Source organism: Tiliqua scincoides, chromosome 3 (assembly GCF_035046505.1).
Source record: "Tiliqua scincoides isolate rTilSci1 chromosome 3, rTilSci1.hap2, whole genome shotgun sequence".
Lineage (NCBI taxonomy): Eukaryota > Metazoa > Chordata > Lepidosauria > Squamata > Scincidae > Tiliqua > Tiliqua scincoides.
In genome coordinates this window covers 13,232,645-13,249,341 of record NC_089823.1, presented here as the reverse complement: position 1 = coordinate 13,249,341, position 16,697 = coordinate 13,232,645, and the positions used below count along the sequence as shown (strand labels likewise).

The 16,697-nt window shown below is 45.5% G+C and overlaps 1 protein-coding gene across 1 annotated transcript in view; it reads right to left on the bottom strand.

The window, feature by feature from the left end:
• FAT3 (FAT atypical cadherin 3) overlaps positions 1-16,697 on the bottom strand; it is a 374,334-nt gene that overhangs the window by 58,048 nt on the left and 299,589 nt on the right. Inside the window, exons 11-13 of the mRNA XM_066620610.1 lie at positions 15,192-15,388; positions 14,024-14,177; positions 10,059-10,292 (exon numbers count right to left, since the gene is read on the bottom strand). Of these exons, the coding sequence (XP_066476707.1) occupies positions 10,059-10,292; positions 14,024-14,177; positions 15,192-15,388 (585 nt within the window). The remainder of the gene's footprint in view (positions 1-10,058; positions 10,293-14,023; positions 14,178-15,191; positions 15,389-16,697) is intronic.

Genomic DNA, 16,697 nt, shown 5'->3' with positions numbered 1-16,697 from the left:
CCATAGGCCCATCTAGTCCAGCTTCCTGTATCTCACAGCAGCCCGCCAAATGCCCCAGGGAGCACACCAGATAACAAGAGACCTCATTCTGGTGCCCTCCCTTGCATCTGGCATTGACATAGCCCATTTCTAAAATCAGGAGGTTGCACATGCACATCATGGCTTGTAATCTGCTTCCCAAAGTATGGGTCAAGACCCAACGGTGGGGTCACAAATTCATGCCTGGTGGGTTGCGACCTGGGTCTCTAGCCTGCCCTTGCTTCCAGATGGCTCCAAACTGAAGCCATTCTCGAAGCTTTAGGACACTCCAGAGGCCTCTTCCAGGCCGGTGACCAACCTCTGCGGATCTCAGAATAGCCCGCAGAAGCCTCTAAAATTCACTTCCAGTAAAACTGAATGTGACTTTTGAAAACCAGAACTGATAGTACAATCCTATGTGTGTCTACTCAGAAGTAAATTTCATTGTGTTCAATGGGGCTTACTCCCAGGAAAGTGTGCACAGGATTGCAGCCTTAGGAGTGTGTTGGGTTTTCCATATCCAGCTGCCAATGCCAAGCAGACAGGCAGATGTGAGCTCTGCATTGGGAAGACTGGTAGACCTGGGCTCCAAAGACTATTCTGCCTGTTGCTACTTTCCTCCTGCCAGTTTTGCCCCCATTCTGCCCACCCTCAATGCCAACCCCCACTCTATTTCATCCCCTTCGTCTTTACGAAGGGGCCCAAAAGAAATTTGGTACGCCCTGATAAAATTCCTCTCAGAGGCCCTGCCTACAAGGATATCAGATACAGCAAATGGGGAACCACATCTCCTTTACTTGGTATCAGACAGGAATAGCCAATCATTAGGTAGGCAGTAGATTTTGGCAGTAGTAGTTAATTACTCAGTTTATTGTTTTTACAACTATTATGTGGGAGAGGGGGAGTGGTATCTGGATGTTCTGCCCCAGACAAGAAAATGTCTTGGGCCACCTCAGACAATGACTATTGACACATTTTAATTACAAACTCAGCAGGAGGAAGACAAACAGGATACACAAAATACAAACTGCCCAGACTGTCTGAGCCAGAAGATCAATGGGACCAATGGACCTGTAGCAAGGAGAGCGGGATAAGAAAAAGGAAACTAAAGTACAATCCATTATGACACTCTTCTGTCAATTACAAGTGCCCAAATCTGCAGTCTCTAAGATGCTCTATACCAGAGTTTCCCAAACTCCTACAAGGGAGTTGAGAGCACAGTTAATTATGTGCAGGTGAAGAGAAGAAGGCAATCCTAAGGATTGCACTGCTGTGGGTGGGTGGTGTGTGTTTCCACTTACCTATGATAGTGCCAGCGTCGGGGGGGGCGGGGTGCAGAGAGCCCTGCAGAGGTGTCTAGTAAAAAAAACACCTTGATTTAAAGTCATTTCCTGTTTATGATAATAAACAGAAAGTGGCTTTAAATCAAATTCTTTTATATTATTATTAGAGGCTGGGGAGCCCTGCAGAGGCATCTATCCCTGTACCCCTTGGAAACTGGAACTTCCTTAGGAAAATGGAAAAGAAAACCCTTCCCCCCCGCAGCAGCGAGATCCTAGGGATCATGTTGCTGCCTTCTCCCCTCCACTAGTCAAAGCTAAGTGCTTCCCAGGCTGGGTGGGTCACCAGTTTGGGAACCACTGCTCTACCTGATACACGGAATGAACAAGCAGGACCAATGCACAGCATCTGTGATTCGAAACAGGGAAGGGCAGCACCAGTTAGCCATGCTAGGCAGGTGCTTCTCCTTTGAGATACTACCTGCTCCACTTCCTGTTTGGCACTGGTGTTGCTGAGGACTCAGCTACTTGGAAGTTCAAAGTGCAATGCTCTTGCTTGTCCTCCACGTCCAGAGTATTCATCCTTTCTTGTAACATGTAAGGGTTGTGGGTTCGGCTACAGGAGAGAGCTGACCTCAGCCAGCTCTGATCTGCAGATGGTTTGTATGCTGATGCCGACTCGCGGCTTGAAGGGAAAGTACTCTGTGGTTGCCAGCTCTCCTTCAGTGCAGTGGGACAGCGGCGTCAAACCCAATTAAGCGCAAATGCTGAAACAAAGCCGTGTTCACTCTCGTGTTGTTGTTTTTATATGTACAGCCCAGCAACAGCAACAGCAAACAAAGAACACTGCTGTAAACACACTGAGCCTGGCAATTTCCCACTCTCGGCGATGGTTGAGCATTCGAGGCCCATTGTTCGGAACCAGAAGTTACAAGCCTGACATTATTCAGACACCCCAGAGCTGCTGATGTCCCCTTCGAAGCATATTTTGCTAATTTAAAATGTCGTGACAGTATCTTTAGTTTTCTATACATGACACAAATGCACCATTTAAAAGAGACTGATCAAAAGCCATGCAAATTGCATGCGTTTTCTGCCTGACCTGGCAGAGCTACAACTGCCTCGCTTGTGAAAGATGCAGGACTCCTTTTTCTGCTGTCACATTCACAAAGAGCAGTTTCAGAAACTGAACCTGGAGTCTTGTTTAAATTGCATTATGAAAGATGAGAAGGCTCTCAGAGGAAGAGAGCGTATTTTTTTTTTAAATACTCTTTCTCCACACTCTCAAGATAATATCATCAATCCTTGGAAAAAAGTCAATAGAAATAAATGGTACTTAAATTATAATTTAACCATTTCTCATTGACCGTGTCAATACACGTGGATATGTTTTCAAACATTCAGAAGTCATTAAAACACCTGCCATTTAAATGATGGTTTTATTATCTGCCTATCTGATACTCCAAAGATATACTTCTAAGCATTTAGAAGTCACTACAAAGGCAAGGCCTTTAAGTGATCATCTATCATTGCTCGTATTTATTTGTACTGTACCAGTTCCCAGTGGCCCCAATCAGAGATAAAACACTGCTGTATCGGATGGTATATCAATCTGGGATTACAGATAGCTTCAATTTTTATAGGCCAGTGAGGATTTGGAAGATTTTGTTGGAGCATCCTTTCTGCATGAAGCTGTCATAAAGGATCGATTTGTATTGGTCTGCAGTGTAATAAAGAAAACCATGCTACCTATCGCATGGGTTTGTGAGTCTTTGGAATTTGATGTCCAAGATCAGAGGGGGGGGGGGAGAGAGAGAGAGAGAGAGAGAGAGATTTCAGGTGCACGGATAAGAAACTCCATAATCCGAGTCAGCATCTCCTGCCCAGTTTAGGCAACAAAAAACTCTCCAAACTCTGCTGTTCCCTATCAAAAATAAATCTTTAAAGCAGATAATAAAACTAAGTACATGGCATCTTTGCAGATTGTAAGAGTGCATGATGGCTTTATGTCTTCAGCACAAAAAAGATTTATAGCTACATTAACAGAGTGCTGAATCAAGAGATCTCTCTTTTAATATCTGCATATCAATACTGTCATGTTTCATTACTGGCGTCTTTCCTTACTAGTGTTTAGCCCTAATAGCTAATCAGCATGGAGAAAAGACGAATTCCTTACCTGGGAAGTCTTGTTCTCTGTGGAGGAAAGGTGCATTCCTTAGTATGGGTTTGCCCTTGTGTTGCTAGGCAGGGTCTAATCAAGTCAAATGACCTCCTCCACACAGAGGGCTCTCATTTCCCAGACAGTATGTCGAGCTTAAGAACCAATCCACAGTAACTCATGATAAGAAAATAAATCTCCAGGCATAGTCAGAAGTAGAAACTAGGAAGAGCCTTGAGTCAAGTTAAATGGCACATAGAATAAGAGAGGAAAATAGAAGGGGAAGTACCCTACTAACTCCCATCTAGTTACTAACCAGCAGGACTGAGATTTTAACAACATGGCAAAGTACCTTTATTGCATTTATACAAGAATTGACTCAAGCAGTTGAGTCTAATTAATGCATATGGACATTTTTCTGTTTAACAGCCTGGTTTTATTATTTATGCCAATAAAGGTTTTTAACTTTACTTTCTCCTGGCCTCCAAAAATCCCAAGGAGAGAGAATGTCCCCAGTTTTAGGAGGTGGGTGGAATGCACCCTTCCTCCACAAAGAACAAGACTTCCCAGGTAAGGAATTCGTCTTTTCTCCAGTGGAGGAAGGGTGCATTCCTTAGTATCGGATGTTCAAGAGCAGTACCCCCTCTGGGTGGGAGATAGGGGCGTTCGCTTAGCGATTAAGGACTCTTTTCTAGAATCTTTCTCCCAAAGGAGGCATCTGAAGAAGCAGCAGTATCAATTTGATAAAGTTTGGTGAAGATTTGGAGAAAAGTCCACGTCGCTGCTTTGCAACACACCTTGCAAAGGTAGCCTCACCTGAAGCAACCGCTCCTCTTAGAGGCTGTATTCACCCTCCGGAGGAGAGACCGCCAATAATCTATATAGCACTTTATTATGCATCCTGCTATCCAGTTTGCTAAAATGGAGAAGACTTTCCTGTTGAGCTTCCCTGAAAGTCAATGAACAGAGCTTCAGACTTATGAAGCAGCTTGGTATGTTAGATATAAAAATGGAGTGCTCTTCTCGCATTCAACCTGTGCCAGATTTTCTCTCATGGATGGGTTGGGTTGTTGCAAAAGAAAGGAAGACTGATTTCCTGCTCTCTATGAGATAAAGAGTTTACTCTGGGAATAAGTATGGACAGTACATAGCATTAACTTTTCTTTATGGAACACACAAAGGTCAGGAAGCACGGACAGGGCAGCCAATTCTGAAACTCTGAGAGCAGAAGTGATTTTGACTTCGAACAAGTCAAATTTCAAAAATGATTTCTCTTATAGGAGTTTAGGCCAGGGGTTTGCAACATGGGGCAGTGAGAACCTGCAAAATCCTGTTAAAGTCCCAGTAGGAATTCTGTTGACAGGAGGAGGATTCAGGAGAGTTACTGCCTCTCAGGAATGTCTTAACGTGTGGTTAACATGGGGAGATGAAATATTTTAGTTCCTAGACCTGCTCCTATGGAGCCCTGATAGGCTACTCAATAGATCCATTCCTAAGATGCCCTGAAAGGCTGCAGCCTGTCTGTGGTGTTAGCAAGCAGGCCCTTGTCCAAGCCATCTTAAAAGAAGTCCAAGACTGTGGGCCCACTGGGATTGAATGGTGAAAAAGCCAAGTAGATGTACCACTGCCTAAATATTTTCCAGATATCATAACTTTTGTAAGTGGAACGGTGTCTAGATGCCATTAAGGCAGGAATCAAGAGTAGCCAAGATGAGCTAGTCCTACCCTGTCAAACTCCACACAGTCAGGTGGAACTGTGTAGGTTATGGGTAAATGAGGGGCCCCCGGGAGAGGAGATCTTGATGGGAGGAAATTTCCAAGGATCTTTGAGGGACAACTTGAGGAAATCTGGGAACCAGGGCCCCTTCGGTCACCTCTGCGCTACTAGAACGACTTGTGCATGTAGCAGACAGATGACTTTGAGAACCAGAGGGAGAAGCAGAAAAGGGGAGGAGAAGGCAAATAGGATGGGCCATTCAGTGTTTAGATAATCCATGCTTCTACACCCTACTGCTGATACCTTGAAAAGGATCACAAAGTTGGGCATGGTCGCTTGATGTGAACCGAACCAGGACTGGAGTGCTCAGGTGAAGAGTCATATCTTTGAAAGCCTGGGGCTAAAAACTTCCACTCCGCCTCCCTGAGCCTCTGGAGGTTAAGCCACTGCGTGTCAGGATACTGGACTCCTGCTAGGTGTTCTGCTTGTCAGGAGAGTAAATTCGTCTCAGCCTAGTGAAAAAGGAGTGAGGCTTCTAGAGCTAGGCCTTGGGTCTTGCTGCCTCCTTGGTGATTTAAAAGCTTTGGCTGATACATTGTCTGTTCTGCCAAATTTATGGTGATCTTGTAGGGAGCTGTGGAAGACTCTGAGAGATAGGTGAATGGCTTTCCATTCTAGGTTTATGCTCCACAGAGCCTCCTGGGGTGTCCACTTGCCCTGAGTGAAAAGACCTGCAGTGTGTGCACCCCATCCTAATAAACTGGCTGTGATGGTTCTATGTGGAACCTCCACATTCATGAGTCGTTCCTTCTGCAACCATCAGTGGAAGCAGGGGAGAAGCAGGGGAATTCTGATGTGTAAGCGAACCCAGCTCTCTATTAGTGGCTGAAGGGGGTGGAGGACTTTTTAAAGCCACCTTGTGTGAAACTGAGCCCAAGTTACTAGGTCCTGGAGAGAGACTAGTATTCCTAGCAGCCTGGATAACTGCATCACATTCAAGGAGCTGGATGTGAGAACTAATTTCAGGAGTCCCTTTAGCTTCAGACAACACTTCTGAAATGGTGCTTCCTGAAAGGATCTTGTATTGATGAGAACCCTGAGGTGTTCCAGGGTCTAGGAAGGAACAAGGGAACTCTTTGTACAGTTTATCACATATCCCAGGAATTCCAGTGATTTAATCATGGTCAGGACATTGTTCAAGACTTGAACCCTGGAGGGTGCCCCGAGTAGAAAATTGTCCAGGCAGTGGTAAACAAAGATCCCCTATTGGTGCAGATGAGCCACAACTGTCACCAAGTTCCTGGTGAAGGCCCTGGGGAATGATGTCCACCTGAGTGTGAGTGCTCTGTATTGAAAATGATGCCAGTGCAACAAAATCTGAGATGATGCTTGTGGGCCCTCCTGATTAAATATGGAGGAAAGCCTCTGATATGGAACAGAGGAAATCTGCCTTCCCCAGGGAAGCCAGAACTGATTTGATATTTTTCCTGTGGAATTTGTGGTTGACTATGAAACAGTTTAACCACTTGAGATCCAGAAAAGCTGTTTTTTAAACAAGGAAGAATACTGAGTAGAGTCAGGAGTACACACATCGGAGTACACAGAGGGCCACCAGTGTGCAAACTTGAGGATATTGCCCCCACCAGCACTGGGTCTTGGAGCGGCATGGCATCAGGTAGTTCTGCCCTTGTCCTGTTTAGAGGACTGGCTGGAAGATGGAAAGTTGGAGGAATTTGCTGTGTGGTGATGCAATATAAATTTGTTCAACTGAGCTCTAATTCAGGTTGTCCTTTGGGGCGAAAAGACCATCCTTGGCCTCAGAAGACTGATGCTGAGGTTAACTTTCTTTTTGCGACTAGTAGGCAATATTTTCCTGTTATTCTTGTTTTTGACTGAAACAGGATCAAGAACTTCGCCAAAGAGTTTATTGCTCATGAAGGGCAGGGCTGCAAATCTAGCTTAGGATGCTGCATTTTCGTCCCTGTGCCTAAGTCAGATATTGTGCATGGCAACTAGGGAAGAGGTGCACTGATTTGAAGTGCATCAAGGAACGCATCAGCCAAGAATGTGGATACTTCTTTAAAGTATCTGTCCCAGGCTTAGGGAGAGAAGAATCAGCACCAGCTAGTTTTTCTGCCCTATAATAAGTAGTCCTTGGGCATTAGTATTAGCAGCACTAGCCCTGACCACAAATGAAGAGTTTTCAAACATTCTTTTAAGTGTCACCAACTCTCTTATTGCACGGGTCTTTCGGATCCTGATCCCCCTCAGAAGGAATGATGGCATGGGATGATAAAGCAGCCACCGGTGCATCTACTTTGGAAATTTGCAGAGTGTCCAAAGCTTTCTGTGGTAAAGAATAAAGCCTACCAAACAATTTTTGTGTGTGCTTCTTTTGCGCAGGTACTGCTCACTCTGTGTCCATGACAGATTTAAAAGCATCAGGGAAGGGAACGCCTGCTGTCCTGCAAGGGCCCTGAGGAAACAAAAAACTTCACCCCCAGCTCTGTTAAGAGTGGCAGAAGAAGAGGTAGTAGGCTCCGTCTCAGGATTAAGGCTGAGAGCTCTGGTTGCCCTGGATACAATCTAAGGAAAGTGTCCACAGGAAGAGCCTAAGTGGTCGCACACACTAGTGTCTCTTCTCCGGAGAGTCTGTCTTTCTCCCTTGAGGAGGGGACTGAGGATCCTGACTCACCAAGCCGTCCACCCCCAGACTCCTTCAAGTTATGTTCTGTGGGGGAATCTTGTGCCTGGTGGACCTCATAAAGAGAAAGACTTAGCGCTTGGGGGACGATTACTCTGCCTCCAAAGGGCAGGAGAGCGAGGAGTCCGAGGAAGGCTCAGGTTGTTTCGCTTTCTTACTCAGGGGCCCAACGACTGAGGCTCCTGCACAGGTTCTACTGCAGTGTCTAATTTTCCTGCCACAGCTTTGCCTACCAGGTTCTGGGCCCACAACATAGCATGTGACTGGGCTTCCTGAGAGACGGGGATCCTCCCTAGAGAAATGGGTGCCTCCCTGCTGAGCCTGGGAAGCCAAATTCTCCCCTCCCTGGGTAATGGAGGCTGAGCCTGCAGTCAACTGAGGCCATTATTAGCACTTATCTGACGTCAAAAGGGTGGGGGTTGTCCTTCGCACCTACTAGTCCAAGACCGAGCGTGCAAAAGGCAAATGGCACCCGAGAGGTTCACCTCAGAGGCCTGAGGTCAATTACTGAAGCTTGGAAGTGCTGGGCAGGACAGGCGCTCCATTTATAGAAGGTGCCTGCCTTGCCCCCAATGAGCAGAGCTCGAAGCATGCACAGAGGAGGCCTGTCAGCTCCTTCACTTCCGCCACAACAGCTTTGAGGCATGAAGTTTTGGGACCCGTTCGGGTCGCGGCGGTACTTGGAGAACGAGGCAGTGAGTACCATGGTTTCTCTGGACCGTCACTGCCTTCGCCGCTTGAAAGACTTGGGGAAAAATAATGCGGGGGAGCCAAGAAGCTCCTGGCACAAAAGTGCCTCATGAAAACATTTAAGCTCCCACCGCTGAAGCGGGCCCCTGAGGGAGCTTCACCGCATTTTCCCTCCAGTGCCTTAAAGGACTGACCCCACTCAAGGGGGGAAGAGGAGGAAAGTAGAAAAACAGTTCACTTCAGTGAAAAAAGAAAAGTGAAACAGTCCCCCAGAATGAGGGAGCAAAGTGACTTGATTAGACCCTGCCTAGCAACACAAGCATGAAAATTTGTACAGAGCATGAAAATTTTTATTTGTATGTATTTTACATCTGCATTCTAAAATTATTATTAAGTTTTCAAAATAGGACTCTAACTGAACTTGGAAGTTTTCCATTCAAATGCAGTCACTTATGGCCTAACCCTATCCACAGCTAGTGCTGAAGGAATGTGCGTTCTACTGGCGCAGTCTGCCACAAAGCAGTCGTAAAGCACTTTGTGGGAGTGCAAGCTGCTGGTATGCCCTGTGCAGGGGGGTGGAACAGGGTGGGGAGAAAGGGTGAAATGGGACACAGGGTGGGCAGAATGGGGAGGAGATGGTGTAGGGGGTGGGTGGACTGGGCCTGGGACAGGGCGGGTTCAGCAGCAGAAGAGTCCACTAAATCCAAACACTTTTCCTCGACCTGATAAGAACATAAGAACAGCCCCACTGGATCAGGCCATAGGCTCATCTAGTCCAGCTTCCTATATCACACAGCAGCCCACCAAATGCCCCAGGGAGCACACCAGATAACAAGAGACCTGCATCCTGGTGCCCTCCCTTGCATCTGACATAGCCCATTTCTAAAATCAGGAGGTTGCACATACACATCATGGCTTGTAACCCGTAATGGATTTTTCCTCCAGAAACTTGTCCAATCCCCTTTTAAAGGCATCCAGGCCAGATGCCATCACCACATCCTGTGGCATGGGTCTGCCTGCATGGGTCAACATGCACTTGTGCCAGCAGTATCTCTGGTGCAGGTCCAAGTTGACCCATAGTGGCTGCTATGAGGTCGCCTTGAGGTAAGCAAGTTCAAACCCTGACTCAGCACAGTGATCACTTGATAACTTAAGAGAAGCTCTGTACCCTCATTGTACCCAAAATCCTGTTTACCCTTCCTGTAAGCATGGCTTACCTCAAGGCGACCTCTAGCAGACAAAACTTTCCCGTGGGATGCAGCAGAGGCCATACCAGTGCCATAGTATTGCCACACAGGGCTTATGATAGGATTGGGCTACCCGAATCTGAATTCCAAAGGCTGAATTTCATGATTGTTGCATCACTAGCCTTAAAAAAAAGCACTGAAATTTGAAGACAAAAATATGGGACAAAAAAAGAGCAGAGTCTGCCCACATCCACCTATGTTTAAAATGTTGGTGGACAGCATTCTGAGCAGTCATGCCACTTACCTACATCAGGATCATTGGCTTGGACTCTTGTTAGCAATGCTTTAGTGGCTGTGTTCTCATACACACATGTGGTGTAGTGGTCAGAGGAAAAGACTGGTGGATTATCATTGACGTCTTCCAGAATCAGATGGATTTCTGACTGACAGAATCTGCCCCCTCCATCTGTTGCCCTCACTATCAGGTTGTATGCCGGAATCTTCTCACGGTCTAATGGAGACAAGGTTTTGAGTTCACCTAAAATGAATTAAATGGGAAAATGTAAAGATGTTCTATTATTCGTGAGACTGCAGTGCAATTTAATTCTAAACACACGCACGCACGCACACACAATTTTTTTGTTATAAATATGAATTTCATATAAAATGACAGATTGACATATGTCTGTGAGTATGTCTTGACTCTTACATATTGGTGTTCTAGAAGAGGGGTGTCCAAACATTTTGGCAGGAGGGCCACATCATCTGCCTGACACTGTGCCGGGGGCAGGGGGAAAAAAGAATTAATTTATATTCAAAATTTGAATAAATTTACATAAATGAATATATTAGAGATGGAACTAATATGAATGAATGAAGGTCTATAAAGGGCCTTGAACAAAGCAAAACTGGCCTTTCCTTCACTGCCACTGCTGCATCACAGACATGAAATAGCAAGCAGTGGAGGGAGCCCTCATCCCACAGCTCAAGTGAGAGGTCGAACAGTTGTCCTCACACTGAGAGCAGTTGCGTCGGGCCAGCACAGGCTCCAGCAAGTCTCTGGAAGGCCAGAGGCTCATTGGGGACTAGGGGCTCTCCGCAGGCTGGATTGGGAGCCCCCGAGGCCGCAAGTTCAATCCACTAAAATTGAGTGTTGGGCGGGTTAGGACAGACAAAAGAAAATATTTCTTTACTCAGCGCGTGGTCGGTCTGTGGAACTCCTTGCCACAGGATGTGGTGCTGGCGTCTAGCCTAGACGCCTTTAAAAGGGGATTGGACGAGTTTCTGGAGGAAAAATCCATTATGAGGTACAAGCCATGATGTGTATGCGCAACCTCCTGATTTTAGGAATGGGTTAAGTCAGAATGCCAGATGTAGGGGAGAGCACCAGGATGAGGTCTCTTGTTATCTGGTGTGCTCCCTGGGGCATTTGGTGGGCCGCTGTGAGATACAGGAAGCTGGACTAGATGGGCCTATGGCCTGATCCAGTGGGGCTGTTCTTATGTTCTTATGTTCTTATGGGGTTTGGGCACCCCTAGAAAATGCTGAACACCTGATTAATATTAGTTAAAATATGTGCTCTGTTATGCCAATAGTACACTCAAATACAGGTTTAAATTCAAAACTGGGATTGTTATTCTCCCTCCTGGGTTCTTATGCAATACCTTAAGCCACTTCTGCCCAATGTTGCATATATGTAATGGGGACCAAATGTGCACCCTTTTGGGCCAGGGAAAAATGGGTTAATTTAGTTCTTGGTTCTTATGTGATGCCTTAATTTAGCTGTGATTGCATATTTGACAACTTTTGATACCCGAGAAGGCAGCAAAAACAGAGCACCTCCTGAGCATCCAGCGAACGATTATATCTGGCTGGGGGACGGACATAGTTTCATGGTTCAAAAGGTTATGAGCACCTTTCCTGGAATAAAATAATGCTTTTGTGCAGTTTGCAGGTAGGAAGCAACAACAACACATGGCTAACATTCAAAATCATTCATGTTTACTCAGATAACTCTCTCTACCATTCTGTCAGAGCCAGGGTCAGTTGAGGGGTGCCACACATGGATCTAAACATAGACAGCATGTTCTCCATACCAGGGTCCCCGAAGTTAATTGCTAGAATTTGGAGCTGGAGAGCACCAGGCAGAAGACCCTTCTCTGTTGATTAAGCAAGGGAGGAAGAACAAATTACAATATTCATAATAGGGACGGCCAGTAGCGTAGCTATGGGGGGTGGTGGTGCGGCAAGTATTGCAGGTGCTGCAACACACAGCGTAAGCGGCCCCTTTCACTCACTGCCGGAGCCGTTCCGGGGCAGTGATGGCAACGTGCTGTGTTGCCAATGCTGCCCAAAATGGCTCTGACGGCGACTGCAAGGGGTCACTTACACAGTGTGTTGCCTGCAATTCTAATCATGCCGCCCCCCCCTGCAGATACGCCACTGTGGCTGGCCAATCCAGAGACATCATACTGTCTGCCAGTCACAGGGGATGCTATTGCCCTGAAGAGAGCTCCAAGACCTACCAGTGCACAATCCAGGATAAGTACCAGCCTCAGTTCCATGTGCCTTTAAAACCTCCAGGCACGTGCATGCCTTCGGGGGCTTTTGCTACCTTCAGTCTTTTGCTACCTTCACAGCTTTTTCTTTGCTTCTTCGAACATGAAAGAAATGTTCCTCACACCTACTGATGAGATAATTAACTATGGAAGTCCCTGTTGCTCACAAATTGACATCTCAGCTTCCCGACTAGCACAGCTCATGACCCTTGTATTTTGTGTGTCAGACACACCGCATGGAACGTGGCAAACCACCAAGCTTCCAAGACTCGTTTGCTTTCATTATGTGAGCCACATTAAAATTTGTGAGCAACTTCATTTGGCAATGCCTGTGCTGAATTTAAACGATTCTACTTCCTGATGCACGAGACCATGAATTTTCTGTGCGACTGATGGAAAAAAAGCAACAACAATAATAGTAATAATAACTATTATTATTAACAGTATTTATACACTGCTTCTCAATGAAAAGTTCATGCCTTTCCCATATTTAAGAAACCTTTACAATCTGAATAAAAACCTCTGTCTCGCTCATGGAATCGGCAGCTTCAGTTCAGGAGATGAGCCAGAGTAGACATGAACTTGGATCAATTCCTGGAAGGCTTCAGTTAATTCACAAATACCTCAAAGGTTTTGCTGAGTCAAAGGATGAGGGGGTGTCGGCTGCGAAGTGCAAAACGGTGACACTGCTCCTGCAGCACTCAACTGGGACTTATGGCAATGGATACTGAGATCCACTGCCATAGGCCCTGCATAGGATTGGGCTATCAGTCACTGAGCTAAAACTAGATTTCTTGAGCGAGTCAACCAAGAGACGAACAGGCCTCAGGGTGGGCGGAACATCACCAACAACAGCTCCTTTTTCTTCCTTTCTTTTTTTATTCCCAGCTCTCAGGGAGGAGAAAAGAGAAGCTGCCATGACTGTGCACCACTGTGCACTAACCTGTCCTTTGTAGCAACAACAGCTATCTTTCTAAAGTCAGGACTCCTTGATTGTTTAGCGGCTGATCTCCCTTGATAAGGCAAATGCAGAGGTTGCGGAGCAAATAATTCACTCCTGGTTTTGAAAGATAGTTGCAGGGTTGTTGTTGACGATATTATTCGTCAACACTGGTCCAGAGTTTTTAGTTTTCTCCAGACTAACAAAAGTAGCTACACTCTGCTCAGGAATAATTAACACAGGCCCAAATCCTAACCAACTTTCCAGATCTGACAAAGCTGTGTCAATGGGACTTGTGGTGCATCCTGTAATTGGGTGGCACTCATGGAGGCCTCCTCAAAGCAAGGGAATGTTTGTTTCCTTATCTCGGAGCTGCACTGCCCTTATGTCAGTGCTGGAAAGTGGGTTAGGATTGAGTCCACAGTCTCTTTAGTTCACTTCATGAGAAACAGCAAATATTACTTCTAGGACTCTACATGAAACTTCTGGAGTCACACACAAACCGTACGGCAAATGCATACATTATCAATGGAGTGGCGTAGCTAGAGGGGGTACAAAGCACCGTAGCATGCAAGTGGCCCCCCCTTTGGAGCCATTCCAGACGGTGGCAGCAAATAGAGACAAGTGCCTCCGTTTTGCTCCCACTGCCTGGGATGGCGCCAAAGGGGAGGGTCTGCTTGCATACTGCAGTGAGGCTCTCTGCAAACTTAGTGCTTTGTACCCCCCTCTAGCTACAACACTGTACCAGTGTGAAAATCCTTGTCATCTTACCACTTTCTGAATCCAAGAAAAACTTGCTGTTCCCAGAGCCGTACAGTGAATAGTGAATTTCACCATTGGTTCCAATGTCTGCATCTTTGGCGCCAATTTTAAGGATGACTCTGTTCGGAGGAATGTCTTCGGGAAATAATGACATGTATGTAACCTTAAGAACAAAACCAGAAATGTCAGAATATAATAACAGGAAGGGTAAACAGGATTTTGGGTACAATGAGGGTACAGAGCTTCTCTTAAGTTATCAAGTGATCACTGTGCTGAGTCAGGGTCTGAACTTGCAAAAGTAAGCCAAGAAAGTATCAGCCCCCCAACTATAGACACACAGAGTAAACAAATGCATGAATAACACTGATTCTATGTAAACACTCAAGTATGCAGTGGTGTCACTAGGGTTCGCAACACCCAGAGCGGGAGGCCAGCACATCATCCCCAGAATGGACTCCCTCATGGGCAGTGCAGTGAGCGGGGCAACGCCCTCGGCGATGGACGTGGTGATGCACCAATGCGCCGTCCCACTGGTTTTTTGGCTATAGCTTTGGGTAGAATAGAAATATTTCAATGTAGTTTGTTTCATTGCTTTCTGTATGAAATTATACATCGAATGACACATAACATGATGGTATTATTCGAACATACCAAGATTTAAAAAATTTTGGCCAGTAGTTGCGTCACCCCCCTGTGCGAGTCACTCGGTGTGGCCCACACTCACCAGAACCCCCTAGCGATGCCACTGTAAGTATGATATAATGAATGGGATAAGGCACAGGGAGGGGCAAACACAGCCTTCTGTGTTCCATTACTGTGGCTGCTTTAAAACCACAAACTGTCAGCAACACAGGGAGGGGATGAGAAAGCAAGCCCTTCACTTGCCATCACTGCTGCTGCTACAGAAGCTTGCCAATTGCTAGCAGCAAAGGCACCATAAAACTCCTGGTCTCCATTTGCCAGAACTGTTTCCACTGCTAGAAGACTGACAGTGGCCAAGACAAAGACCAAACTCAGCATGAGAAGTAAGCTTCCCTATTATGATGTTTTATGTTTGTTATGATTCTATACTTAATTATCTTAACTGCTTTGTTAAGATTGCAATGGAAATTTTGTTAGCTGGTCTGAGCATGCCAATGGCAATATAATAAATAATAAATCAGCCTTGCCAACTTACCTGATCACAGACGGGGCTGTTATCATTGACATCTGTGACAATCACTTCCACTGCAGTCTGAGTGACAAACAGCCCATCAGTAGCTGTAATGTTTAGGAGATACACATCCTGCTCCTCCCGATCTAGCGGTCTCTTGACATAAACTTTCCATTCGTTCTGAACCAGGCCAAGGGCGAATTTTCCTTTGGGATTCCCTCCTGCATAAAAACAAACAGAGGAACAGACATAATGCTAAACCATGGTTTGTGTGGTCCAAACCTCAACGCCGTCTGGTGAAACATGATTTGTGAGTGGTCACCAAACCTGGATCTTACAGCATATGATAATACTGGTTGAGGGCCGACTATTGTTATAATGTTTATGAATCAATAGCACCGGGAAGACCTAGAAAAAATTGAGTCCTGAAGATATGTTCCCATGAATGCATTCTGATTGCATTTCCACTTTGTTCTTTGATGTTATTAAATTTTGTACTTTGAAACTTAAGAGAACAGCATGTAGGCTGGTGCATTTTATGTCCAAATGTGAAATACAAAAATAAGCAAAGAAGAATCGTATCTGAGCTAATTACTCCTAGAACAGAAGTCTGCAGCCTTTTGGGTTACACAGAAGGGAAAAGTTAGCCCTTCTGGAAGGGAAGTGTGACACTTTCAATATTCTGTACAGATCAGGAGTTCACTCTTCAATCTGGACACACAAATGGATCACATCTCAATCTACGTCACTCCATTTTCTGTCATTGTTTTCTACTTAACTGAAGAGGAAAAGGGACAGGGAGTAGGAGGAAGAGGAAAAAAGAAGGTGAGGAAGGAAGAGACACGATGGCCAGATGTAAAGAACAAGAGAGACTTTTTACAAGAGAGACTCTGGGTTAAGTCTGGTGAAACATTCTCCGTGTGGTGTATATGGACACATGTTCAATGCATCCTGACTAATACACTTGTTTGGAGGGCACCTCATGTGTGTTCTTCAAACCATTTGCCCTCAAATGCATAACATGTTATGTCTGTCCTTACTCATAGCAGTGTAAAAAGGAAAGTAGCTTTTCCCACTTTCTGCATGACAAAATGCCTAAATTTCCTCTTCTAGACAACTACTAGAAGATACAAGAGCCCTGACTTTCTATACATCTGCTCACCCTAGAGGGAGAGAATGAGCAAAATGAACATACTGTATATAGTAAACAACTAAAAGCGGGCCACACATTGTAGGCTGAGATTACAGGTAAGTCATGAGTCTGAAAAGGTTGAAGAATACAGATTAAATTTAACAGTCACCTTAAATGCAGGAACAACAACATTTTTTGAGGTGGGGGAGACCCCTCATAATGTCATTTGCAAAGTCTACCTTGAGGCAGTTTCTCTAAACTTAGCTCCCTCCTTATTGCTGCTAGTGCAAACATGATACTATCTAACGCTGTCCTAACCATAATAAAGAAATCAGATGCACCTCACAAGTTCATGTGTTCCCCCCCTTTTTGAGCTAGGTACACTTAGCTCAAAACAG